Source organism: Gadus chalcogrammus, chromosome 8 (genome assembly GCF_026213295.1).
Source record: "Gadus chalcogrammus isolate NIFS_2021 chromosome 8, NIFS_Gcha_1.0, whole genome shotgun sequence".
Lineage (NCBI taxonomy): Eukaryota > Metazoa > Chordata > Actinopteri > Gadiformes > Gadidae > Gadus > Gadus chalcogrammus.
In genome coordinates this window covers 1,275,823-1,303,553 of record NC_079419.1, presented here as the reverse complement: position 1 = coordinate 1,303,553, position 27,731 = coordinate 1,275,823, and the positions used below count along the sequence as shown (strand labels likewise).

General features: G+C 43.5%; 1 protein-coding gene across 1 annotated transcript; it reads left to right on the top strand.

The window, feature by feature from the left end:
* Positions 1-2,257: 2,257 nt before the first annotated feature.
* Positions 2,258-27,731, top strand: LOC130387138 (deleted in malignant brain tumors 1 protein-like). Its single transcript, XM_056596132.1, has 15 exons — positions 2,258-2,334; positions 9,157-9,528; positions 9,797-10,066; positions 16,451-16,771; positions 16,990-17,310; positions 17,768-18,088; positions 20,208-20,528; positions 20,927-21,247; positions 21,466-21,786; positions 22,201-22,521; positions 22,718-23,038; positions 26,458-26,562; positions 26,658-26,686; positions 26,875-27,020; positions 27,126-27,731. Exons 1-14 carry the CDS (start codon positions 2,271-2,273, stop codon positions 26,983-26,985), a joined length of 3,519 nt encoding a protein of 1,172 aa, XP_056452107.1. The 5' UTR covers positions 2,258-2,270; the 3' UTR covers positions 26,986-27,020; positions 27,126-27,731.

Below are 27,731 nucleotides of genomic sequence, written 5' to 3'. Positions count from 1 at the left end.
GATGGCAGTAGTTCGATCAGTTTGTGACCGGGGTGTGATGAGTCCTGCAGGACGGATTTGGCCTCTTTAAGGCAGCGGGAGCTGTGCAGTTCGTCCAGAGAGGGAAGAGGGCAGCCGGTGGTTTTCTGCGCTGCCTTTATGACCCCCTGGAGCCTTTTCCTCTGTGATACAGTGCAGCTTGAGAACCAGACACACAGACAGTAGGTCAATATGCTCTCTATTGAGCAGCGGTAGAAGGACACCAGCAGTTTCTGGGGGATGTTGTTCCTCCTGAGAACTCTCAGGAAGTATAGTCTCTGCTGGGCCTTCTTCACCAGCCCAGTGGTGCTGACGCCCCAGGTCAGGTCCTCCATGATGTTCACTCCCAGGAAGCGGAAGTCAGAGACCCTCTCTACACAGACCCGGCCTCTCATCAGCGGCTGGATGACCGTCTTCTTCCTCCTATAATCCACAACGAGCTCCTTGGTCTTTGTTGTATTTAGGAGCAAGTTGTTAGCACTGCACCACCCCACCAAACGCTCCATCACTGCAATTACTGCGCTTGATGTTAACTACATGCATTCTTTATTCAACAGTTTTGAGTCGACTGAATTGATTTGGGTTGAATGTGTATCCAATGAATTCTTTATTTCATTGCAGAACAGAAGAAGCCTGAGCAGGAGCTCCACCTTTATCACCTCTTTGTCTCTCTCTCACCCACCATAGCCTAACAACACTCGATGTATATAGATACAGATCACCTGTAGCAACACCACCGCACGCACGCACGCACGCACGCACGCACGCACGCACGCACGCACGCACGCACGCACGCACGCACGCACGCACGCACGCACGCACGCACGCACGCACGCACGGACGGACGGACGGACGGACGGACGGACGGACGGACGGACGGACGGACAGACAGACAGACAGACAGACAGACAGACAGACACACACACACACACACACACACACACACACACACACACACACAAACACACACTCACACAGATAGACTTCAGTTATAGTTTTACTAAACAGTTTTTCCTAAAATAAATGTTTCAGCAGCAACACGGTACTGTGTGTGGGAGGGGTTTCTGGCTACGGCCCTGAACATGAGGACTATACTTTTTCTTTTTTTTTATATAGCCTACACTACCTCCAGAGGTGTTATGACAACTGATGTCTACATGGAACCAGGCAACTTCATGGAAAATCTGATCCAAGTGTAAACCTTTTTTTTTTTTACTTTGTTGACGTGCAACTTTCTTTTTTGTAAGGTGTAGAAGTGAAGCGCTTCAATGTAGCTGTTGTTGAGCTTATCCTCTATGGTTAAGCATTGCTTTCCGTGCGCATTGTTTGCTGTAATACCACTGCATTTCACTTTAGTCACACACTTTGAGACTGTGTGTCGCCTGATAGGCAGGGAGGAGCTGAAGCGGAAAGCTTTTTTTTATTATCTTTTAACTGTTACTGCAGGGCCACCGTTAATATAATATGCTATCTAATATATCTATATTAGATATTAAATTAATAGGCTGTGTACTGTATATATATATATATGTGTATATATATATATATATATATATATATATATATATATATATATATGTATATATATATATATATATATATATATATGAATATATTAGTGCTGTCAAGCGCTTAAAATATTTAATCGCGATTAATCACATTAATGTCATAGTTAACTCATTATTTTCTATTCTAAATATCCCTTGATTTCGTGCTGCAATTCTTTTAGTGAGATCAGAGAGTGTTGAGAAGGACAGTAATAAAATATGTTTGGTAAGCTGGATATAAGAAGATAGACCCGCAGTGAATTCAACCAGGTCCACTTGACATCGGGTAGGTGCATGACAGTGGTAGGCCTACCGTAAAACTTCAATATCCAAGGCTTTTATTTGTTTCAATCGCTGAACTTTCGAACAAAATTCTTGCTCAGCAAAGATGGGAAATACTACAACATTTATTATTTAAATCAGTATGAATATTCCTACTGTACGTAGGCCTATAGCCTACGAATCACCAGGCTATTGAATAACGCCTACACACACAAACACACACACACACACACACACACACACACACACACACACACACACACACACACACACACACACACACACACACACACACACACACACACACACACACACGGTGGCGGAGCAACAATATTGCGTCTTAATCTTAATCTACCCCTCTGGTTCGATGCCGTACTCTCATTTCCTCATTCTGCCTAACGAGGCAGGGTAACAGTATCTAACATGCATTCATGGTCTATATTTCTCTCTGCTCTGTATCTCATGGATTGGTTTGTAGGACTACAAGGTAAAAAACACATTTTCTACCATTTGTCTCTGATTAATGTAGCCTATTGCTTACGTTGTTAGCAGTTATCTGGTAAACGTGAACGTCCATTTTAAGAAACAAAATAAATAACCTTATCATTAGTGTTTCTATGTTATGATATAGCATACAATATAGATTGAGCTTTCTAACTCTATAGGTCAGCTATAAATTAATCACATATTCAAATAACAAACATAAAAACCGCTTCTTAAAAGTCTTAAAACGACATAAATACAAATGTTTCAGTAAGTAATGTGCCTATTTTCTTTTGACTATATGTAAATAATTGAATGTAGCATTTTCTGTCGATTGTATCTGTTTGTATGTGGTAGGCACATTTTAAAACCTTCTTTGCAACGGATACAAACAGACTTGATTTGAAATTTTTTGATTTATAGTGACATTGTGTTAATGGATCAGTCTAGGGTAATTGGAAAATGTATATATATATATAGCATTTATCAATTAATACACCATTATGTTTTACAACCCAATATTATGTTTTAATACACGTGAATCTTCCCCTTGCAAGTAATGGCATGTAATCAAAATAGAAAAAAAAAAGTTGAAGGAAAGTTGTGTTCCTAATAGCCATTGTGGTCATTGTTTGTCGTGCTGCATGTACAGTGGTAGGCATGAGTTTAGGCACCCATGCTAAAGTTGACTAAAAAAATCATCTTTTGAAAATTGATCTTAATGCCTTAATCAAACAATTGAGTATGGGTCCCTGAAAGTGAGGCGACATAGTGCTCCCAAAATAGTGGTCTGTTTCTCATAGCATCAGGCTATAGGCCTACATGTTGTACTTGAGGATTTTTATAGTAATAGTTTTATAATAATGTATTATACAATTTATGAAATGTATTGGTCCCTGAAAGTGAGGCGACATGGTTGAGCGCTCCCGAAATAGTGGTCTGTTTCTCATAGTATTAATCCAGTACATGTTGTACTTGTGGATCTTTTTGCATCACAAGTTTTATAAAAATGTGTGTTGATACAATATTCCGATATCATAAAACAATATTTGTTTTGAAGTTCGCATTTTACTTGGGGAATATATCATTTTTGAGTGAAAATGACCCAAAAGAAATGTTACATACCTCAAATTTGTTATTACAGTTGACATCCATTTGATTATTCCTTCATCCAAACTTTTCCTTTCATAACTTTAGCGGTTCAGAACTGCATTTTTAAGCTGTTTCAAAAGGTCAATGCTTTGCTGATAATGAAACAGCAGACTGTTCAAATATATGCAATGTGTTGGATTGATATATGAATAGATAGAATTTCCCCCCACCAGAATTCCCCCCCCCCCCCCTCATTTGTACATTTTAAGGTCTAATATAGCAACATACAGTATAATGATCTTTGGGACCTTTTTATATTTATCCACTTCATTCATACTCCTGCTGTTCTCATGCACACACATACTCCCCTCGTGCACACATGCACAGCTTTCCAATAATCCATCCTTTCCAATTCCTCCATACTTCCACAGTACACACGTTCTCCCCCCCCCCTCCTCCCCACATCCAGTCAACCCCCATACATACCCCCCCCCCCCCCCATGATGCACCCACCCCCCCATACATACCCCCCCCATGATGTACCCACCCTCTCCAATCGTTCCTTCTACATACTTCCCCCCACGCTCTCATAACTACTCCGTAGTTGAGGTCCATTTGGTCCCTTATCCAATTTTTCCGTGTCACCTAGGTACCTAAACTTTTCCGTATCTTTTAGTCCATGTTTTAGTTCCATGTGAGCATATTGATCCTTGGTTCATGATATCTGCTATTACTGAAAAGAAGCATGCCAGTCTCTAGGTGAAGGGTTTGTGGTGATGTGGGGTTAGTTTAATTCCAAAGGCCTAGGTGACTTCATCAGGATGCATAGTATCCTGGATCCATGAAATAACTGGCTTTTAAAAGATCTGCCTACATCTATGGGAATCTAAAATACGGGTGTCTACACCTATGCACCCTGTATTTTAATGGAGAACATATATTTATTTTCTATACGTTATTCATTCACAAAGAAAATTGGCATCATCATAGGTTGGATTTTTCCTCATCGTTTAATAAAGGCATTAAGATCAATCTAAATAAGATGATTTTTTATTCCTCTTGTAGTCAGCTGTAGCATGGGTGCCTAAACTTATGCCTACCACTGTAAATCCTCTTCCTCTAGCCTGTCTGCTGTAACTTCAGATAGTTATCTAGAAAAGAAGGCAAGCTAGTTCTCACACCGCATTGGTTTTCTTGTGCAGAAGCAGGAAATAACAGGAAGGAGCCGGTCGGAGCAGCAACCACAGCTGATGCTCTGACAACCCTTACGTGATTTTCATCACATTTTTTTTTCAAGTTCAGTTGCTGTTTGGGGTTAGGTAAGGGCAGCCAGCTAATTAAGAATATTTGCTGAATGAAACCAACAATGCAACACATTGTTGGTTTCTCAGAATAAAAACATTGTTCACATCTTTTGGAGCGTGTTTGTGGGTGGGTGTAATTTTTACTGATTAAAAAAAGTTGCCAGTGCTGAAGAAAAGGGCTTGCCCCTGTCAGAGAAATGGTTGCATCTATTGGAAACGTCATCGCGGTTTTTCATAATAAAAGCACTATGCTTTGGTCCTATGCTTCTTTCACACAAATGGATGTTTTCTCAATATTGAGGTGGACGTATCCCCTGCTTACCCCTGCAACACCTAAGGTGTGATGCTGTTCTCTAATTTCTTCATTCTGACTGATGAGGCAGGGCGATGGTATATAACCTGTATCTCTGCTCTATATCTCATTTAATGGTTCGCAGGCTTTCGAGGTAAAACCAAAAATATTTCCCAACCTTTTATCTATGATAAATATAGCGTATTGCTTTCATTGAAACAAGTTATCTGTTTTAGGTGAACATCCATCTTTACTAAACATTATTTTCTATTGAAATATCGAAATAATGTTCTTCCGTCCTTCTTTAATGCAGATTCGTTTTTATATCTTGATGAAAAAGGGTATCAGTATAGACAGCTGGATCAATAAATGTACGTACATTATAACATTGCTCTGTTTAATTAATTAGGGTATTTTTAAAATCTTGTGTTTGCCGAAGGGGAACGATTTATTCTTAGAAATCTTAACACCGTAACCTAAATGTCAGCTCTTCCAATGGAAAGCGACAATAAGATCAAGGACATACTGTCACCTCCCCACTCCTTAAGTTATGTATAATTTTTCCCTTTCATTCTGTCATTGTTTTCTGTGTTACTTTGTATTGCTCACTTTTCCTCTCTTGTTACTCCCTGCTCTGTTTCCCGCCTCTGATCGTCTTCCCCCACCTTGATTTCCTTGCACCTGTCCCTCATTATCTTTCCCCTCCTAGTATATTTAGTCAGTCCCAGCCTTCCAATACCCATACTACCATACTATTTAGTATTGCAGATTTTTTTTTGTTTGTTCCAATACATAGTATTAAAAAGGCAGTAGGCCAAAAATACCAGGATTTTGTGCTACATCCGGATGCATTTCGTGGTATGCAACCCAGCATGCTCTTTGCCCACCTTCCCTGCCTACCTTGTCAACGTGTTTATATGCAAACGGGCATAAAGAAATGCACACACTGAGAGTCAAACAAAGATAGACGGACAGAAATGGATGATCCAGCAGAAACTGTTGAATAAGAGGCTGAAGCAATTTCCAAATGTTTTTTTCACAAAATGTTGTACAAACAATATTTCTACAAATCTATCTCCATTGTAGGCTATACTTATATTTTTACCTTGTGGTTGATTGTTAAATGTTGTTCAATTATGAATGTTGAGGTGTCTTACATTCATGTCATACAACCACAGTAAATATATTGAACAGTTTTTTCTTTGTTATTAAATGGTGTGAATATTTAGTGTATATCACTTAATACACCAATATTTAGTTTTACAAAACACTTTAATCTACAGCAGGCACTCTTATCTAAAGTGACATACAAGTGATGCCGCCATCATGGGATCCATTTTTAGTAGCCACAAAAAACCGTCTATAGTCTTGTTTCTCATAGACATTGTGGTCATAGTCACCTAGGGCCCTATCTTGCATCCGGCGCAATTTACTTTCTCAGTGGCGCATGTGTCGTTGCTAGTTTGCAACTGGCGCAGAGTTTTCTTTTCCCTCCTTCGCCATGCGTCGGTAAATTAGGGAATGATCTTGCGCCCCAAGGGGCGGTTCGGCGAAGGAAGGAGGCGTGTTCTGCCGCAAACGTTCCCTGGTGCTATTTTGCAGTTTCAGAAACCACTTGTGCCACAAACCAGGAATCTCAGTGGCGTGTTGTTCAGATGCTATTTTAAGGGCGCATGCATATTGTTGCTTGTGCACCTCACGCATACACTTTGCTTCTCCCATCTACCTAGCCCCACATTCTTGGTAAATTATTTGGGAAAGAACAGCTGATACAGCGGTAATAAGTTGTACTTTTAAATTAATGCATCTGCAAAACCGTACAGCAAACACATATTTCCTTGACACAGACATCGTTTACATGCCCATAACTTTTAGGATTGATGAGTTTTTGATGGTGAGAAAGCATTTTTTTACCGCAAGTGAGTGTCAAAAAGAATGAATGAATGCAGGTGCGCGTGTGCGTGTGTGGAAAATAATTATTGAATGCGGGTGCGCGTGTGTGCGTCCATCTGTTTTTACAAAGGCAAACTAAACACGTAACGCATAATACAGTCCATGGCAAAGTATATTAACGGGGGGACACATGTATATTAGGAACACAAGTAGAAAACGATAATGCATTCAATACTGATAAGAAACGATGTTTATAATGTACACCTACGGGTAATTAGGCTACTACAGACCAACCCTTTTTAGATTTGCGCTGGGCGCAAGAGTCATTTTTGCGCCGGTAAAATAGCAACACCGCCAAAGAACCGCCCACAAAGCTACTTGCGCTTGGCGCTTCTCACTTCTCACCGTTAAAATAGGGTCCTTTGTCTTGTTTGTCATGTTGCATAGAGGTCATCTTCCCCTTTTTGGCTGCTTAGATACCAAATAAGGCAGGCAGGCTAGTTAACTTATCCCGTTGGTTGTCTTATTAAGAAACAAGACTTTTATTATAGGTAATACCCCAAACTTAGGCCACGTTTATACGTAGTAGGATATTTATAGAAACAAATATTCCCCCCCCTCCGTTTGCAAAAATAACATTGTGCACACATCGTTTTCAAAAAAGTTTTTGTTTACATCAAAACGCATAAATACGCCGTTGAGCGCCATTATAACTATGCCAAACCTATGGGCGGCAGTGTAGGGAGAAGGATAAAGCCATGCAAGCCAATCAGAATCCTCAGAATCAACAACAAAGAATAACACGAGCGTCTTCCTGTAACAAACAAACTGTAAACATAGGGCGCTCATATGACGTTAAGTATTTCCTGGCGCATAATGTGACGCTTCAGAACCTAAATCCCTGTTTCTCCCCGTTGACACGACAATACATAACCGGCGTTTTCAGAAATCTCCACTTTGTTCTGTGATAAAAACTGCGTTTTCGTGTAAATGAGAGGCCAAACCGCGTGGAAATATCTGCGTTTCCCTTCGTGTAAACGGGGCCTTATTTTCTAGCATTTATCTCAGAAATATGTAGCCCATAGCTTTCAAATAAATATGTCATGCACATTTCAAATCACGATGTTCTGAGTTGAAACTCAAACACATGATCAAGCAGGCAACCTATTCTCCAGAGAGCAGCAATAGATATCTTGTTATGGTAAACTTTCGTTAGTGTCACGCTCTACTGAGGAGGCTGGCAGATTAGAACCCAAAAGCACGACTCAGGGTGCACTCACACTAGGCCATCTGGCCGTGGCCGTTGGGCGTCGCAACTGTGGCCTGGCCACGGTAGGCTCTTGTACATACGTCATCACGTCGTAAGTGACACGTCATCACCAAGCGTCTGTTGCATGGACCATAATAAAGTCTGCCGCCAGTTAGAGTTCTAACAACAATGGACAACAACATACAGAACACAGTTCGCACTTTGCTGAGTCTGTTGCTTATTTGGATATATGTTTACCGTTTAATGGGAAAGAAGGCTCGTCGCCTTTATTATGTCCATGGTCGTCGCATGGACTATACGTCATCCAGCTCAGGTTGCGTAGCCGTGCGTGTGCGCGTGTCGGCTCATTAGCATCTGTACCGTAGCGGCCCGTGCCTGGCCAGACTGGCCACACTCACACTGGCAGATTTGAGCACGGTTAGGTGCTAAAACGGCCACGGCCACGGCCAGATGGCCTAGTGTGAGTGCACCCTCAGAGACAAGCAAATGACAATGATGTTCAGGTTTACTTTGTCCAAATCAACAGGGACGAGGCGGGGAACGTAGTCGGGGACAGGCAGGATCGGGAAACCGGGACAGAAGACAGGCGAACGAGGATCCAGAGGGACGAGGCGGGGAACGTAGTCGGGGACAGGCAGGATCAGGAAACCGGGACAGAAGACAGGCGAATCGCTGGAGAGACTTGCATGAACAAAACAGCGAAGACAATCTGGCACCAGGTGAACAGTGTTCAGCTAATTTATAGCCTACACTAACCACCTGATGCAGCGCAGCTGCGAGGGTGAATGAATAGAATAGTGAAGGAGGCGTGGCAGACAGACCGTGACAGTTAGTTAGTTTGGCAGCATTGGGACAGTGGTAGCCTTGTGAGTTCACAGAGACTTGTTTTCCAGGTGGATAGACATTGAGTGAACACCAAGGCTTTTGAACCAAAACCTTCCATGCCTCAAACTTATATTACCTATTATACCACAGGTCATACCAGTGATCCAACGACCGCTCCTCAAGGACCAGACAACAACCCAGCCACTGAGGGGGAGGTCCGCTTGGTCAATGGAGGGAATGGCCCTTGTTCAGGCAGGGTGGAGGTCTTCCTCCAGGGCCAGTGGGCCACAGTTTGTGATCGTAGCTGGGACCTGGTCGATGCCCAGGTGGTGTGTAGACAGTTGGGCTGCGGGAGGTTGCTGTCTGCACCACGTGGGGCCACTTTTGGACCTGGCCAAGGGCCTATAGGGATGATTGATGTATACTGCAAGGGCCATGAATCTGAGCTCACACAGTGTCGCTACAATGGAGTGCCGACACACTGGTGTGGTCACTCTGAGGACGCTGGAGTTGTCTGTGAAGGTAATACATTTAACATGTGGCTACACATTATCTGCTTTGTCTTGTGCTAAAATAACATTACACTAAATCTATGGCTTATTCTCCTATCCAATAAATAATATCCCATTCTTCCGAAAGCATGTGATGAAAACTTGGTTATTTTGTTTGTTATTTGAGGTTGTCTTCAATCAATGAATTCTTCAATCAACCCGTAGTCAAATGTTTTCCTTTGTCGTAGCTGCCTCTCCAGTGAGACTGGTCAACGGTCTCTCCAACAACTCCTGTTCAGGCAGGGTAGAGGTCTTCCTCCAGGGCCAGTGGGGCACAGTTTGTGATGATGACTGGGACCTGAATGATGCCCAGGCGGTTTGTACACAGCTGGGGTGTGGCAGTGCCATTTCAGCCACCAACAAGGCATATTTTGGACCGGGAACAGGACCCATCTGGTTGGACGATGTCAACTGTGGAGGAAATGAACCGTCAATAACCGACTGTGAACATCAAGGGTTTGGTTCTCAGAACTGCAAACACATTGAAGACGCTGGCATCATCTGCGATGGTAAACCTGCATTTAGTGTGTGTCTTTGTATCTGTGTGTGTGTGTGTGTGTGTGTGTGTGTGTGTGTGTGTGTGTGTGTGTGTGTGTGTGTGTGTGTGTGTGTGTGTGTGTGTCCCACACTTCAAGCGTTTTATTATTTCACTCGGTCGTTGGAGGAAAACATGGACGCCACCCGGAAAGCTGTTGTCGCGGTAGCATTGGCAGAGGACCAGGCGATCCAATATAAGTAGGCTATAGGCCATAGTCAAGTCAAGTCAAGTTTATTTATATAGGACATTTAAAACAACAGTAGTTGACCAAAGTGCTGTACACAAATACAATATATTTGTGTACATAGGCAGAGATACGGACGCAGTAAGGTATTGCAGTAATACGAGTGATTGAAATTACCATTTAAACCACCAAAGTGGTCCAAGCACAATGAAAACAGGAAATATCTGCGTTTCCCTTCGTGTAAACGGGGCCTTATTTTCTAGCATTTATCTCAGAAATATGTAGCCCATAGCTTTCAAATAAATATGTCATGTGTGTGTGTGTCCCACACTTCAAGCGTTTTATTATTTCACTCGGTCGTTGGAGGAAAACATGGACGCCACCCGGAAAGCTGTTGTCGCGGTAGCATTGGCAGAGGACCAGGCGATCCAATATAAGTAGGCTATAGGCCATAGTCAAGTCAAGTCAAGTTTATTTATATAGGACATTTAAAACAACAGTAGTTGACCAAAGTGCTGTACACAAATACAATATATTTGTGTACATAGGCAGAGATACGGACGCAGTAAGGTATTGCAGTAATACGAGTGATTGAAATTACCATTTAAACCACCAAAGTGGTCCAAGCACAATGAAAACAGTTCATACTTCAAGTCACAATGGGCGCAGCCATCTTGAATTCTGTCTCGGAATTTCGCTCGGTCACCACTGATGGTGCGTTTTAATATCCATCCGTCTCGGAGGTCCGAGGACGTTGCCTAGCGACACGCACAAACACGCCCCTTTTCCTCGGACGGCGATCTCGCCATCTCGGTTGAACTCAGTGCTGAAATTCCGAGACAGAATTCAAGATGGCTGCGCCCATTGTGACTTGAACTGTTTTCATTGTGCTTGGTGCAATAAAACGCTTGAAGTGTGGGCGTGGCATCAGATCCGAGATCCGAGACGGTTCGCAGAGAATACTCGAACGCACCATTAGTTCAACCGAGATGGCGAGATCGCCGTCTGAGGAAAAGGGGCGTGTTTGTGCGTGTCGCTAGGCAACGTCCTCGGACCTCCGAGACGGATGGATATTAAAACGCACCATTACACCGGGATTCCACCGGACGCGTATGCGCCGCGGAACGGCTGCGTCCTCTGCCCTGCGTCCATTCCTACCGGGCGCGTAACGGCAGCGTAGCGCTGCCTTGCGAGCCAGCCGTATTCACGCGAGATCACGAGATCACGCGATAATCCTAAACCTAATGTACTCACCTTCCACTCCCAAAACTATTGCAATTAAATGCCACGCTTTGTCCTTTCTGACATTTTCCTTATAAAAAGGATGATTTGGTACATAAATGACTTCATGTTGCTGAACTTCGACAATGAGTCTCTCGTCGTCCATGTTGCCGACCCTCTGAGACCCACCGGTCATGACGTAATAATGTTGATGTGAAGTTACATGAGCTGAGTATTGTGTTTTATTTTGAAAATTGACCGGATGCTCTACGGCTTTTACTTTTCACTTCCTGCCCGGCTCGACCTGCTCTGTCGAAATTGACGCGGTTTAGCAACGGCTCGCGGCAAAAATAGAATTGGACGGAAAGATAGCGCTGCGGCGCGGCACGCCGCTCCTGGGACGCTGCTGAAACGTTCCGCGGCGCGCCCGGTGGAAATGGTCTCATTGATTAGAGTGGAAGCGATCAGCAGCGGTGACCGCGGTGCAGCCGTCCCGCGGCGCGTACGCCTCCGGTGGAATCAGGCCTTTAAGGCCTCCACACACCGGCGCCGCAGCGCAGCGTCGCGTATTTTACGCGCGTCAAAAGCACGCCCCTAGCACCAACAGGAGGCGGCGTGACGGCCGCGCTGCAGTATAAAATCAGGAAGTCACCTGTCAATCAACCGCAGCAAAGACACGAAACGCAATGGGTGAGTAGCCTATTGTAGCCTAGTTTATTTATTTTCCATCTTTTTGGCTGAATAATTGGAAAAATGTAGGCTAATCTGCGCAGTGAAAGTATGTTTTCAAGCATCAGATCAACTTAGTTTGTAGGGCACTTTATCGTTTTATTTACTGTCATTTCTTATTTATTTTATATTTTGCAATTATTCATCTACTGCATCAACAATCTCAATAACTGCAGGACCTTCTATTAAGCCTTTTTAGTATATAGTGCAGTCACCTTTTAAGGCCAATTGTTATTGTGTGTATTTATTGTATTGAGCTCCTGGATGGCTTTATTGATCCCCATTGGGACCAATACAGTATCTATCTATCTATCCATCTATCTATCCTTAACATAGCCACACATTTACATGTATGCAGCCAGTAGTTATCCATTTTAATTGAGCAAGCTCTTTTACATTTTATTGAGGTTTTTTTATTTCAACAGAACAAATAACTGTTGCCAGACAGAGGGGGGCTGCCCTTCTTCTCCTGCAAGGAGCAAGGAGAAGACGAAGGGTTTGGGTGCACCCCATCAATGAACGGAGACAAGAACAGGGGGTATGCCACAATCTGGTCCAGGAGCTCCGTGCAGATCCTGAGAGGCACGCCAATATTTCAATTCGCTACTAAGTGTGCAATGGCAGAACCATATGGTGCAGCCTATATGATGACCTATAATCTAGTTATTATCCCTCTCTGGTATACTCTTTTGCATATATATACTTTTTTTTTATCCCTCGGGATAAATACAGTGATGTTATTGCTGTGCTGGATTCAGTAGCCAGTGTATTTTATTTGAGTGCTCGAGACACTTAATGTTATTTTTCCCTAAATCCAGAGAGACAGTTAATACATGATCTGATACCAGAGAGACAGTTATTACATGACAATGCATTTGAGCTTTGCCTGTGTTTCCTTTTACTTATCTATTTTATTGTATGAGAATGTTTCTATGTGAAGCACTTTGAGTCTGCTTCATGTATTAAAAGTGCTATATGAATGAAGTTGCCTTGCCTTAAATAAAAAAATATTAATCTGGTTTCTACCTACATGGTGTGATTATATGTGACTTGATTTCGTCTATTTCCCATTATGGTTAATGGTTTGGGTACTTAGTCCACCATTGTTGATTTCTCACCTGAAGATCCAATCTCCAGAGCTATGGCTCGCCAGGCAATGACCTTTTTGGAGTTGTCCTTGTAATGACGGGAACTTTGGTCATACAATTCGACATATTTTTCCACCTCGACGACCAGTCTCTCATCGTCCATTCTCGTAATTGTTTATCACAAACGAAAGAGGGCGACATCCAGTGGTGAAGGGTAGATATGGAGGTGCCTACGGGACCCGGGATGTACAAACCAGCTTTTACAAAGCGCTTTTTCAGGGGCGTCGACGCTCGGGAATAGAACATTGTCTCGAAGAGTAGTTGGCGGCGCGGCGCGGAACGCTGCCGCGCGGCTAGTCGGCGCCAGTGTGTGCTAGTACACCCGGAATAATGGGGGCAGACTTTTTGACGCGCCGCTGCGGCGCCGGTGTGTGGAGGCCTTTAGTCTCCCCGGAAATGCGCAGCTTCCTAGCCCCTCCTCCGATAATGGCGTCACCATTTGTGGGTGTTCCCGTGGACCTCGGCGCACTTATCGTACAGGCGTCTCTCCGGAGACAGAGGGTTTTTCGGGACAGAACCGATCCCTTGGCATTGTCTGACGATAATATTTATGAGAGATACAGATTCTCATCAGAGGGTATTTGTTATTTGATCTTCCTTGTTGGACCGTATGTAGTCAATGCTACTCAAAGAAGCCGTGCACTTACTAGCCGCGTTCACATGGACACATCTGATCCGCATAGATTTCTATGCGGAATAGAAAATGATCATTTATACAACGGGGGACCTAAATCCAGCGATCTGATTGGTTCCCAACTGTTGTATAATGAGCGTATACATAACTGCTATGACGCCCGATCATTTTGTGAAAGTTTGCATATCACTCCGCGCCTGGAAGTAGAAACTGTTACGAAGTAAAACATATGTTGGATGATGGAGAGGGTGTAAATGTTGTTACTCCGGGAGTGAGCAAGGCGATGGAGAGACTAACGAAAGCAGGCACACGGCGAGTGAACTGCTCAATAGGATAAATTGCCGGCGAACCGCTCTATCGGAGCCTTCTCTCGGAGGGACGCAAAAGTGTGTTGCATAGCGACCGTCGATGCATGGCGGCAGCCAGGAGGGACTACTTTTTTGTATTCTTTAACAAAACGGCTACTTTGACTTTCTTGGTTTCTTTTTAAATGTAGTGTGTCTATGACTTTCGTTTCGCCATAACAGTAACTGTTGTATAAAAGCAATAGATCACTTCAGTCAGTGGCATGTGCTCATTATACCACTGTGAAGGGGGTCGCCGGCCCTCCGCTGCGCGTCGGGGCCGGACAACGCCCCTTAACAGTGGTATAATGAGCACATGCCACTGAATGAGTGATCTATTGCTTAAATATACGCCTCATTCGGAATACAATTATCTGTTCGGCATATAATTCTATGCCGAATAGAAGAGGTGGCAAACAGATTGGGGTTTAACTTAGAGCACCTGCAGTAGTTCGCAATTGGTCCACTGAGCTCCGTTGGTACTTTTATGCACACCGAACTTGACCGCTGTCAAGGAAAGTGGATTTATTGCCTGAATCACATCTTTGTTCGTAAGTAGTCCGGTAAGCGTGTCCGGTTGCTAAGCGACGGGACATGGGTGTTTATTAATGATGTGTTCGCGTATCGTACTGTCCGCGTGCGTCCGAGATAACTGTAAATGAGTAGGCTACTACTAGTACTTTTGCAGGCTGAACGTTAAAATACTTCTTAACTAAGAGAGACCACTCCCTCCCACCAGTCTTGGCTGCGGACTCGCATTCAAATTCCTCTTGTTTGCGGCGGAGGTGAGGGTAAATATAAAGACCGGACGTAGCTGTGCTGTCCTCCGTCTTAATTGAAGGAGCAGGTAGAGAAAAGCTCTCTCCTGCTGTGCTTTCATTAAAATCAAATTCACAATGGCAAATAGTGATAAGACGTCCATTATGTCGCCGCCGGTCCAGACATGTGTCAGGTGTGCGCGAGAGACATAACGGACACTTTTTTTACTGCCATGTATACAGTAGGGGATCACATTTTAGGAACAGATCTATTCCGCGTAGAAATCTATGCGGATCAGATGTGCCATGTAAACGCGGCTAGTGTTGCGCAGTGTGTCTGTGTTTGAAGTTTGAAGGTGGCCCGCACGTTCAACGTACATTAACCTATAGTCAAGTGCCGTGTTGTCCATTATCCCTTATATAACCGCTATGTCAGTGACACAATTAGGCCTCGACATTTTTTAAATTACAAATTCATATTATAGCTGTGAGAATTGTTAAGAAAAATCACCTCCATAGTCGGAAAACCAAATCCTAGGCTAGATTCACCTGAAATTATTCAAATGGATGCTTACAACCACATTGAATAATATTTTTATATTTATTTTTGACTTGGCCCTATGTTCGTAGGAGCAAACATGGGGCCCCACATGGGGGTAAAAGGGATGATGATACATAATATTTTGTAGACAATATGCAGAATCTTTTCACTTACGAATTAACACGGTCGGCTATTTTTTGCCAGCACGCCACCCTAGCCATATTATGGGCAACCATGTTGCCCTTGGCTGTGATTTGAACTTTGAATTCCTCGTAGGAGTTCATAATAATACACTGCTCGCCTTGGATGAAATAAGGGTGAGTCAAATGACGTGAGAAACGCCCCTTTTATGTGAACGCCCATTGAACCTAAAGCGGAAAACCTGGTTCAACTGATTGAATCTGAAGTGAGCGTTGTGGTACCATTTAACTCTGATTGCGAGTTGCGGCTCTGTCGAGCCAGGTTTTCCCAAGAAAGCCTGGGTATGTTCAGCGAGGTTCGTGGTATACCCCCCGGGTTGCCACAGTGCGTGCATGTGTGTTTTTCGGAGTGAAAAAATACCAGTTTGGAGGCATAGTTGCGGCACGTTGGAGGCACGTTCAAGATGCTGGCATCATAGGAGTATTTATTATAATGACATGCTCACAGACGTATCACTGGAAAAAGGGGTCGCTTGGTTTGCCGAAGCATGGGCTGTCTGTACTTTTCAACTGTTATGTTTGTTATTTGAGGTTTTGTTCATGCCAGTACTTCTTCAATCAACTCGTTCTCGTTGATATTTTTTATCTTTTCATAGCGGCCACTCCAGTGAGACTGGTCAACGGTCTCTCCAACAACCCCTGTTCAGGCAGGGTGGAGATCCTCCTCTATGGCCAGTGGGCCACAGTTTGTGATGATCGCTGGGACCCGGCCAATGCCCAGGTGGTGTGTAGACAGTTGGGCTGTGGGAGGGTGCTGTCTGCACCACGTGGGGCCACTTTTGGACCTGGACAAGGGCCCATAGGGTTGGATGATGTCAACTGCAATGGCAATGAATCTGATCTCACACAGTGTGGCCACAGAGGACTGTGGACCCACAACTGTGGTCACCAGCAGGACGCTGGAGTTGTCTGTGAAGGTAATACATTTAACATGTGGCTACACATTATCTGCTTTGTCTTGTGCTAAAATAACATTACACTAAATCTATGGCTTATTCTCCTATCCAATAAATAATATCCCATTCTTCTGAAAGCATGCGATGAAAACTTGCTTATTTTGTTTGTTATTTGAGGTTGTCTTCAGTCAATGAATTCTTCAATCAACCCGTAGTCAAATGTTTTCCTTTTGTCGTAGCTGGCCCTCCAGTGAGACTGGTCAACGGTCTCTCCAACAACACCTGTTCAGGCAGGGTGGAGGTCTTCCTCCAGGGCCAGTGGGGCACAGTTTGTGATGATGACTGGGACCTGAATGATGCCCAGGTGGTTTGTACACAGCTGGGGTGTGGCAGTGCCATATCAGCCACCAACGAGGCATATTTTGGACAGGGAACAGGACCCATCTGGTTGGACGATGTCCACTGTGGAGGAAATGAAACGTCAATAACCGACTGTGAACATCAAGGGTTTGGTTCTCAGAACTGCAAACACGCTCAAGACGCTGGCATCATCTGTGATGGTAAACCTGCATTTAGTGTGTGTCTTTGTGTGTGTGTGTGTGTGTGTGTGTGTGTTTGTGTTTGTGTTTGTGTGTGTGTGTGTGTGAGTTTGACTATGTGTGCGCTTTGTCATTCTCTTTGTGATCAACTTTTTTTTATTGTTTTTCTAATGGAAGGTGGGGGGGGGGGGGGGTACAGACATATTTGTCAATCTCTTTATGTGTCTCCATGTCTGTTTTTTTTGGGAGTAGAAAAAGACCCAGTGCTGCACAACAAAGACACGCCCCTGTCGGAGGCATAGTTGCGTAGGAGTAATGACATGCTCATAGACGTATCACTGGAAAAGGTGGTCGCTGGGTTTGCCGATGCATGGGCTGTCTGTACTTACCAACTGTTATGCTTGTTATTTGAGGTTGTGTTCAGGTTAATACTTCTTCAATAAAGTCGTTCTCGTTGATATCTTTTCTCTTTTCATAGCTGGCCCTCCAGTGAGACTGGTCAACGGTCTCCCCAACAACCCCTGTTCAGGCAGGGTGGAGATCCTCCTCTATCGCCTGTGGGCCACAGTTTGTCATGGTGACTGGGACCTGAAGGATGCCCAGGTGGTGTGTAGACAGGTGGGCTGTGGGAGGGTGCTGTCTGCACCACAATGGGCCACTTTTGGACCTGGCCAAGGGCCTATAGGGTTGGATGATGTCAACTGCAATGGCAACGAATCTGAGCTCACACAGTGTGGCCACAGAGGACTGTGGACCCACAACTGTGATCACCAGTGGGACGCTGGAGTTGTCTGTGAAGGTAATACATTTAACATGTGGCTACACATTATCTGCTTTGTCTTCTGCTAAAATAACATGACACTAAATCTATGGCTTCTTTTCCTATCCAATTAATAATATCCCATTCTTCCGAAAGCAAGTAATGAAAACATGCTTATTGTTGGTCAAGCAGCGAAGCTGCGAGACAACCTATTGTTTCGTACCGTTTCTACTTATTATTATTCTGTCATGGGAGTCTATGGCAGCCCATAGAACGCCTCAGTCAAAAGTTGTGAAATTTGGCACACTGGTTCAGAACAGTTCCATTATGCCATGAAGCAAATTTGAGCTTGCTATCTCATCAGCTCTAGTGCCACCAACAGGTCAAAGTTGGACATCTATTCATGTTTATAACTTTCAACCCATTCATCCAATATTCACAAACAAGATATCATTGGATTCCTTGATCCAAGCCGAGTTCAACGCATCCTTTGTAGTCGATTTGCGCCATGATGGATTTTCCGCCATCTTGGTTTATGTCAAAAACCTTCAAAATGCTTCTTCTATCACAATTGTTGGTCAAATCATCGCAAATCGTGGCACATATGATCTTCAGGCTATGCTTGATAAAACACATTGGACAGATTTATCGAATTTCAAACCGTTTGGCCGGGACAGCCATTCACATTCCTCTGCGAACCCGCCAAAGAGGAAGTAAGCCAATTTCTCTGCAGCCCTTTGACACATCATAACCAAACTTGGTACGTAGACCCATGACCTCATCCTGGTGACACTCAATGAATTTGGTGACCTTTTACCTCTAGGGGGCGCTGTTTTTAATGTTGATGTGTTTTAACTCCTCTCTCTTCAGATGAGTATATTTCAAACAAATGTCCAATGTCTTGTGATACAATCAGACCTCCCCATGTAGGAAGTATATTATTTATCACGGAAATATCTGCGCCAACCAATCAAATTCGACCGCGAAACTGCCAAACAGGAAGTAAGCCAATATCTCAGCAGCCCTTTGACATATCATAACCAAACTTGGTAGAAGGACCCATGACATATTCATGGGGACCCTCAATGCATTTGGTGACAATCGACCTCCAGGGGGCGCTTTAATTAATCAAGAATTTTTTTAACTCCTCTCTCTTCACATGAGTATATTTCAAACTTATTTTCAATGTCTGGTGATACTGTCAGACCACCCCGTATAGCTAATAATTTATTTTCCATGGCAACATCATCATATGGCCGCCATGTTGAAAGTTGTCAATATCAATATTAGATATCCACAGGCCACAAATTATGGCCAATCAACATGAAACTTGCCATATATCATCTTCAGACCAAGCTGAACAAATGTCTTAAACAGCTTTCTAAAATTCCAAAACGTTTGGCCGTGACAGCCAATCAGACTTGACAGCAAAGCCGCCAAACAGGAGGTAGCCTAAGCCTGTTCTCAGTAGCTCTTTAAAATAGTCAGTAAAATTATATCTAATCATATGCATTTTATCATGGTCATCATATGCTGTGTTACATAAAACTGATAACATATCAATCATATTAAATCATCATGTCAATCTGACATACAGCAATCAATCAGAACACTACTTGCTCATTAAAGGGTAGACACTGCACTCGTGTGGCGACAAGCGGTGCTGCATGTATTATGCAACAATGACTTTATTTACCATTCCGCCAGGTTACAATATAAACTGCCATTCTTACTGGATTAGATGCTTCATATACCTCCTCAAGAACGGATGCTTGTTAACATTGTGTCTCTGTTAGGGATATTGTTCCAAAATTCTCCGATACCCCCCTGAGTATTTGTGTGACATGTTCTGTCAGGCAGACGATAATGCGCCCTTACCACAAGGTGGGGTCATTTTTCTATTTTGTAAACATTGACGAGTGTTCGCATTAATGCTGTAGTTCATTCCACCAGCCGTTGTTATTACCGGTTACCGACACGGTCGTCATGTAGCCACCCAGCCGATTACGTCCGTCCGGCAGATTTAGTTTATCGAGTCCCATTCTGCTTGACCCCCACATTGCTGCTCGCAGCTATATTTTTCTTTGTTATTTGAGGTTGTCTTCATTCAATGAATTCTTTAATCAACCTGTAGTCAAATGTTTTCCTTTTGTCGTAGCTGGCCCTCCAGTGAGACTGGTCAACGGTCTCTCCAACAACCCCTGTTCAGGCAGGGTGGAGGTCTTCCTCCAGGGCCAGTGGGGCACAGTTTGTCATGATGGCTGGGACCTGAATGATGCACAGGTTGTTTGTACACAGCTGGGCTGTGGCAGAGCCATATCAGCTACCAACAAGGCATATTTTGGACAGGGAGCAGGACCCATCTGGTTGGACGATGTCCACTGTGGAGGAAATGAAACGTCAATAACCGACTGTGAACATCAAGGGTTTGGTTCTCAGAATTGCAATCACGCTCAAGACGCAGGCATCATCTGTGATGGTAAACCTGCAGAGTGTGTGTGTGTGTGTGTGTGTGTGTGTGTGTGTGTTGTGTGTTGTGTGTTGTGTGTGTGTGTGTGTGTGCGCGTGATCATTGTCTTTATGTGCGTGCATGTGTGTTTTTGGGAGTGAAAACAGACCCAGTGTTGATCAACAAAGACACGCCCCTTTTGGAGGCATAGTTACGGCCCGTTGGAGGCACGTTCAAGATGCTGGCATCATAGGAGTATTTATTAATGACATGCTCACAGAATTATCACTGGAAAAAGGGGTCGCTTGGTTTGCCGATGCATGGGCTGTCTGTACTTTTCAACTGTTATGTTTGTTATTTGAGGTTTTGTTCATGCCAGTACTTCTTCAATCAACTCGTTCTCGTTGATATTTTTTCTCTTTTCATAGCTTCAACTCCAGTGAGACTGGTCAACGGTACCTCCAACAACCCCTGTTCAGGCAGGGTGGAGATCCTCCTCTATGGCCAGTGGGCCACAGTTTGTGATGGTGACTGGGACCTGGCCGATGCCCAGGTGGTGTGTAGACAGTTGGGCTGCGGGAGGGTGCTGTCTGCACCACGTGGTGCCACTTTTGGACCTGGCCAAGGGCCTATAGGGTTGGATTATGTATACTGCAATGGCCACGAATCTGAGCTCATACAGTGTCGCCACAGTGGACTGTTTCCCCGCAACCGTTGTCACCAGGAGGACGCTGCTGTTGTCTGTGAAGGTAATACATTTAACATGTGGCTACACATTATCTTCTTTGTCTCCTGTTAAAATAACATGACACTAAATCTATGGCTTATTTTCTTATCCAATGAATAATATCCCATTCTTCTGAAAGCATGCGAGGAAAACTTGCTTATTTTGTTTGTTATTTGAGGTTTTCTTCATTCAATGAAGTCTTCAATCAACCCGTAGTCAAATGTTTTCCTTTTGTCGTAGCTGCCTCTCCAGTGAGACTGGTCAACGGTCTCTCCAACAACCCCTGTTCAGGCAGGGTGGAGGTCTTCCTCCAGGGCCAGTGGGGCACAGTTTGTGATGATGACTGGGACCTGAATGATGCCCAGGTGGTTTGTACACAGCTGGGCTGTGGCAGTGCCATATCAGCCACCAACGAGGCCTATTTTGGACCGGGAACAGGACCCATCTGGTTGGACGATGTCAACTGTGGAGGAAATGAAACGTCAATAACCGACTGTGAACATCAAGGGTTTGGTTCTCAGAACTGCAAACACGCTCAAGACGCTGGCATCATCTGTGATGGTAAACCTGCATTTAGTGTGTGTGTGTGTGTGTGTGTGTGTGTGTGTGTGTGTGTGTGTGTGTGTGTGTGTGTGTGTGTGTGTGTGTGTGTGTGTGTGTGTGTGTGTGTGTGTGTGTGTGTGTGTGTGTGTCTTTGTCATTGTCATTGTCATTGTCTTTATGTCTCTGCATGTGTGTTTTTGGGAGTAGAAAAACACCCAGTGCAGAACAACAAAGACACGGCCCTGTTGGAGGCATAGTTGCGTAGGAGTAATGACATGCTCATAGACGTATCACTGGACGCAGGGTCGCAGGGTTTGCCGATGCATGGGCTGTCCGTACTTATCAACTGTTATGCTTGATATTTGAGGTTGTGTTCAGGTTAATACTTCTTCAATCAACTCGTTCTCGTTGATATTTTTTCTCTTTCCATAGCTGCCTCTCCAGTGAGACTGGTCAACGGTACCTCCAACAACCCCTGTTCAGGCAGGGTGGAGATCCTCCTCTATGGCCAGTGGGCCACAGTTTGTGATCATGACTGGGACCTGGTCGATGCCCAGGTGGTGTGTAGACAGGTGGGCTGCGGGAGGGTGCTGTCTGCACCACGTGGGGCCACTTTTGGACCTGGCCAAGGGCCTATAGGGTTGGATGATGTCAACTGCCATGGTTACGAATCTAACCTAACACAGTGTGGCCACAGAGGACTGTGGACCCACTACTGTGGTCACCATGAGGACGCTGGAGTTGTCTGTGAAGGTAATACATCCATGAACATGTGGCTATGCATTATCTTATTTGTGTCTAGCTAAAATAGCATGATAGTAGATCTATGGCTTTTTTTTTTATCAAATAAATTGGCATGTGATGAAAATGTGCTTATTTAGTTAGAAGTCGTCCTCATTCAATAACTTTTTGATTCAACCCGTTGTCAAATGTTTTCCTTTTGTCGTAGCTGCCCCTCCAGTGAAACTGGTCAACGGTCTCTCCAACAACCCCTGTTCAGGCAGGGTGGAGGTCTTCCTTCAGGGCCAGTGGGCCACAGTTTGTGATGATGACTGGGACCTGGTCGATGCCCAGGTGGTGTGTAGACGGTTGGGCTGTGGGAGGGTGCTGTCTGCACCACGTGGGGCCACTTTTGGACCTGGCCAAGGGCCTATAGGGTTGGATGATATAAACTGCACTGGCCATGAATCTGAGCTCACACAGTGTGGCCACAGAGGACTGGGGACCCACAACTGTGGTCACCAGCAGGACGCTGGTGTTGTCTGTGAAGGTAATACATCACGAACTTGTGGCTGTCTGTTTTGTCTTCTGCTAAAATATTATGAAACTAGATATATGGCTTGTTGTCGTACTTAATAAATTACATCCCATTCTTCCAAAAGCAAGGGAGGAACCCTTGTTTATTAAGGTATTGCCAGAGTATCTGTGGATACCTATTGTTATTGTAGTGTTTAGGTATTATTAGGGGTCCTATTGTTTCTGTAAAGTTTTTTTATCCCCTCAAATTCTGTAAAAGTCATACTGCAGCCTATACAGTAAGTCGAAAACTCTTGAAATTTTCAGCTATGGTTACCAATTTACCCATAAATTCAAAATTGTATTGTGGTACTGCACCCAAAGGTGGCGCTATTGTAAAAATTCATGAATTAGGCTTACTTCTCCTCACCAGATTGACCCGGACTCAATTTTTTTTCATAATATTAATCTCTAGAATCAGATGCATCTATAACACTCAGGCTCTTATGCCCTACATTTTTTTACTTTTCCCACAATTTCATTTTTAAAAACAAACATGATAAAAAAAGATTCACAGGCTACAAAAATAATCAAAAATTCCCAGAAATCGCCGCATAAAAACTTGACACCAAGCCTCACAAAAATCATCGAACATAATCCGTTTAATTTAGTTCCCTTTTAGAAATATTGGCCAATAAAGTTGGAGATGTTAGCACACTTTTCTTACATGACCATTTTGTATAAAAAAAGATACGACTATAATTAGGTGGAAACCAATACCCCCCACTACCCATAAACCCAAATTGTGGTACTGCACCCAATGGTGGCGCTATTTGAAACAATTATGAACTAGCCTTATTTCTCCTTTCCAGATTGACCTGTACTCAAAATTCTTTCAACATATTAATCTCTAAAATCAGATGCATCTTTTTCACCCTGGTCTCCTGCTCTAAAAATGTTTTCACAGTCTCAACCCATTTTGTCCATATGAGCATTTTGTTATTGTATAACTACCATACGGCTATCATTAGGTGGATACCATTAACATTGCACATTTTCAAATCTATGCTCTTTTAAGAATTTTTTGTGAAACATGTGCTTGGAGTTTTCTTGATGTTGTCTGCTTATCAATAGACATTCTCACCATTTGAATGAGGCTTCTTGCAGTTTAGGAATGTCAGTGGCTCAATCGGATAAAGCCTTATACTGGTAATCCTTAGGTTTAGTGTTCGATTCCCGATTAGAGCAATATGAGCAACTGTCCTGGACATGGCATGCATGTCATTAAAGATACACTACATTGAACAGTACCTGAAATTCGTCAGTCAATCAACATTCCAGCTGATTAGTTTCCAAGAATCTGACTGCCAAGACAGGTATGGCATCAAGGAGAACTTCTTCGTTAACCATTTTTCCTTCATAATGAACTCTGTCATATTAATATTTCTTCCGTTAGTGTTCTTTACAACAAATGTTTAATTTCCAATTGAGTAGGTCCAGACTCTCTGTACAAATGAAATGAAGTACGAGAGTCTGGTAGGACCAGGCTAGTTAATCACCGCTTGCGGTTATATTTATAATTATTCTTGATTGGCAACCCCTATACTTCAGGCTGATTGCTCAAAAGTTTCACATTTTCTTTGGGATCAGTTTGCCATAGGGCGGTATGAGTCACGGTCAAAGTCAAAGTTCAGGCCTTATTTTACATCCTTGTTGCCTAAGGGTGCATAATGTCCGTCTGGATAGATTTCTCTGTATAGCGAAAGTTTCGTGAACATTTAAAACATTTTACTCTAAAAAACTAGTGAAACCAATGACACACAATATGGTACAAATGCTTTATGGACGCGTGTGATCCTCAATTTAAAAGGGATATTTTGCAGTCACCTTTTGCTGGAGTCACCTTCGTGACGGCTAGTTTTGTTTGTTCAATCAACTCATTCATCTTTTTTTCTCTTGTCGTAGCTTTCTCTTCAGTGAGACTAGTCAACGGTCTCTCCAACAACTCCTGTTCAGGCACGGTGGAGATCCTCCTCTATGGCCAGTGGGGCACAGTTTGTGATGGTGGCTGGGACCTGAATGATGCCCAGGTGGTGTGTAGACAGGTGGGCTGCGGGAGGGTGCTGTCTGCACCACGTGGTGCAACTTTTGGACCTGGACAAGGGCCTACAGGGTTCGATTATGTCCACTGCACTGGCCATGAATCTGAGCTCACAAAGTGTGAGAGACCCTCACACCATAGAGGATGGCGGTCCCAACGCTGTGGTCACCAGCAGGACGCTGGTGTTGTCTGTGAAGGTAATACATTTAACATGTGGCTACACATTATCTGCTTTGTCTTCTGCTAAAATAACATGACACTAAATCTAAGGCTTATTTTCCTTCCAATAAATAATATCCCATTCTTCCGAAAGCATGCGATGAAAACTTGGTTATTTTGTTTGTTATTTGAGGTTGTCTTCAATCAATGAATTCTTCAATCAACCCGTAGTCAAATGTTTTCCTTTGTCGTAGCTGGCCCTCCAGTGAGACTGGTCGACGGTCTCTCCAACAACCCCTGTTCAAGCAGGGTGGAGATGTTCCCATCTTGCAGAGGATGATACATTGCCAATGTATCATCTCTCGGGAAGCATGTCCCCGAAAACACAGATTTGTCTCCAGGGGGCCCTCTGATATGCGGTCACACTTTGCCTGCTGGACATTTCTGTCTGCTGGACCCATTGTGTCTTTTAAGTAAAATTTTGCTGGATTCCCCACAGTGAGATCGAAATCTAAAAATCTCTTAGAATTATGGTCATGATATCTTACAGTCTTGTTTATTATGTTGCCTGCCAACTTCTTCCTTTTGTTTAGCTGCTATTACAACCAATTTGTTGTCGTGACAGTTCTAGTTCTCTATGGACATGTTAGAAAATCGAAGGGCGTGATATTATGCCACCAGGTGTGAGTGTGATTAGCCATTCAAAGCCGGCAGAATATCAAACAGCTTTTAATGGCTATTCACTCTCACACGTGGTGGCCTAATATCACCCCTTTAAAAACCTATTCAAATTCACAATTCCAGTTCATAATATGAGAATTGTAATTATGAATGTATATAGTGGCCGGAGTTTTGGGTTAATTTCCACAAAAATGATCAAATGCTTAACGCTATCAGAGCATTTGCTCTCGAGCTGTGACTCGGATTCTCTCCGAATCGCTTGGGGACCCTCACCTCATTGCCCCCTACTGACTTGTGACTGGTAACCGTCAATTGTTGCCATCTATGCATTGCGATAATTCACATTCACCAGTGACTGCTTTGTTTGTTTGGCAAGTGAAAAAAGGAATTGGTCACTCAAGAGAGACATCCTACAGTTCATTTTTTAAGTTAGAGTGGCCCGGTTGGATGAGGTTGATGGATCACTGACTCATCCCTGTGGAATCCCATCCTCTGTTTTTATCTGTTGACAGGTATTCCCGACAACAAAAACAATCTGAAATTAATTAACCTCTGTCGGTCGGCCTTCGTCATTCCCATCATCTTTCTGGTCATTCTTTATTGCTGGAGGAAAAAAAGTGAGTCACATTAGACTACAGTTTAAACTAAGTCAAACCTTACACTCATGGAGATTTATTCATACATGTTATGTGTCTGTGCCTTTGTTCAATAGAGCATCATGAAAACCTCGATGCTGAACAGGTAAGCTGATTTCCTTTAAATTATACTCTCAAAATATGTTGCTATTCACATTTGTTACCTCCGATAACAATCCTTTGAATCTCCAAATGTATACGTTAAACCACTATAAATATTGAACATATTAATAAAAATGTTGTTCATAAGATAATTAAACAACAGAACACACGTACATGACATTCTCTTCCCAGAGTCCAAACTGTGACCCAGTTGCCGCCATCTATATGAATGAGAGTCTGTTAGGACCCCCTCCTCTCCCTTTGGAGCCCACTGACATAGAACTCAGCCCCATAAGCACCTAGGAGGCTCTGTGGGAGATATTGACTGTAGGTTTAAAGTAAGTATCAGCATTATCTTGCCTACATGAATGAAATAAGTGTGGAAAAGCAGAGTCAACCCAGGCCTACATCCCGAGGGTTACCGACATGTCCCTCATCCACAGCTTCTGCTGCCCCTGAGATGAACCCCGGTTACTGGGCTGACTCCAAGTGGACCCCTTAAACCTGTGAACCCCTCTATTCCTGGCTCACCTCATCCTGACAGGAAGAGAAGGGGAGGGCTTTATGACAGCCACAATGAACAAAGGAGCCCCCTTCATTCTTCCTCTCACTTTACTTAGAATGACTTGTATGTTAATGTTAACTCGTTAATGTTACAATCAAAGACCGCCTGCGTTATGAATGTATTCCAAAATCACTTATGTTGCCTTTTCATTTGAATGCATGCTTTTCGTCTTGGGAGAAGGGATTGTTATTGTTCTCGTGCATGTCACCTCTTTATGTTAACCCATACATGTGGCATAGAGGTTTGATTTCTGTGATTATACGTGGATACATTAATCAAGGTTGTGTTTGTCACACATGGCCCGATGCATCGGGTGTTGTGATTGGCCAGCGCTTGTGAGAGGTATCCAGATGTTTTGGGAACATAACATGAAGCCTGAGTCCTTTGCAAACCAACTTATGTTTTGTGCTTTTGTCTTCATCTTTCAAACTTCAGCTTTCTCAACCTCTATTATTTCTGTTAAAGTGTCGTGTTTATCCATGAA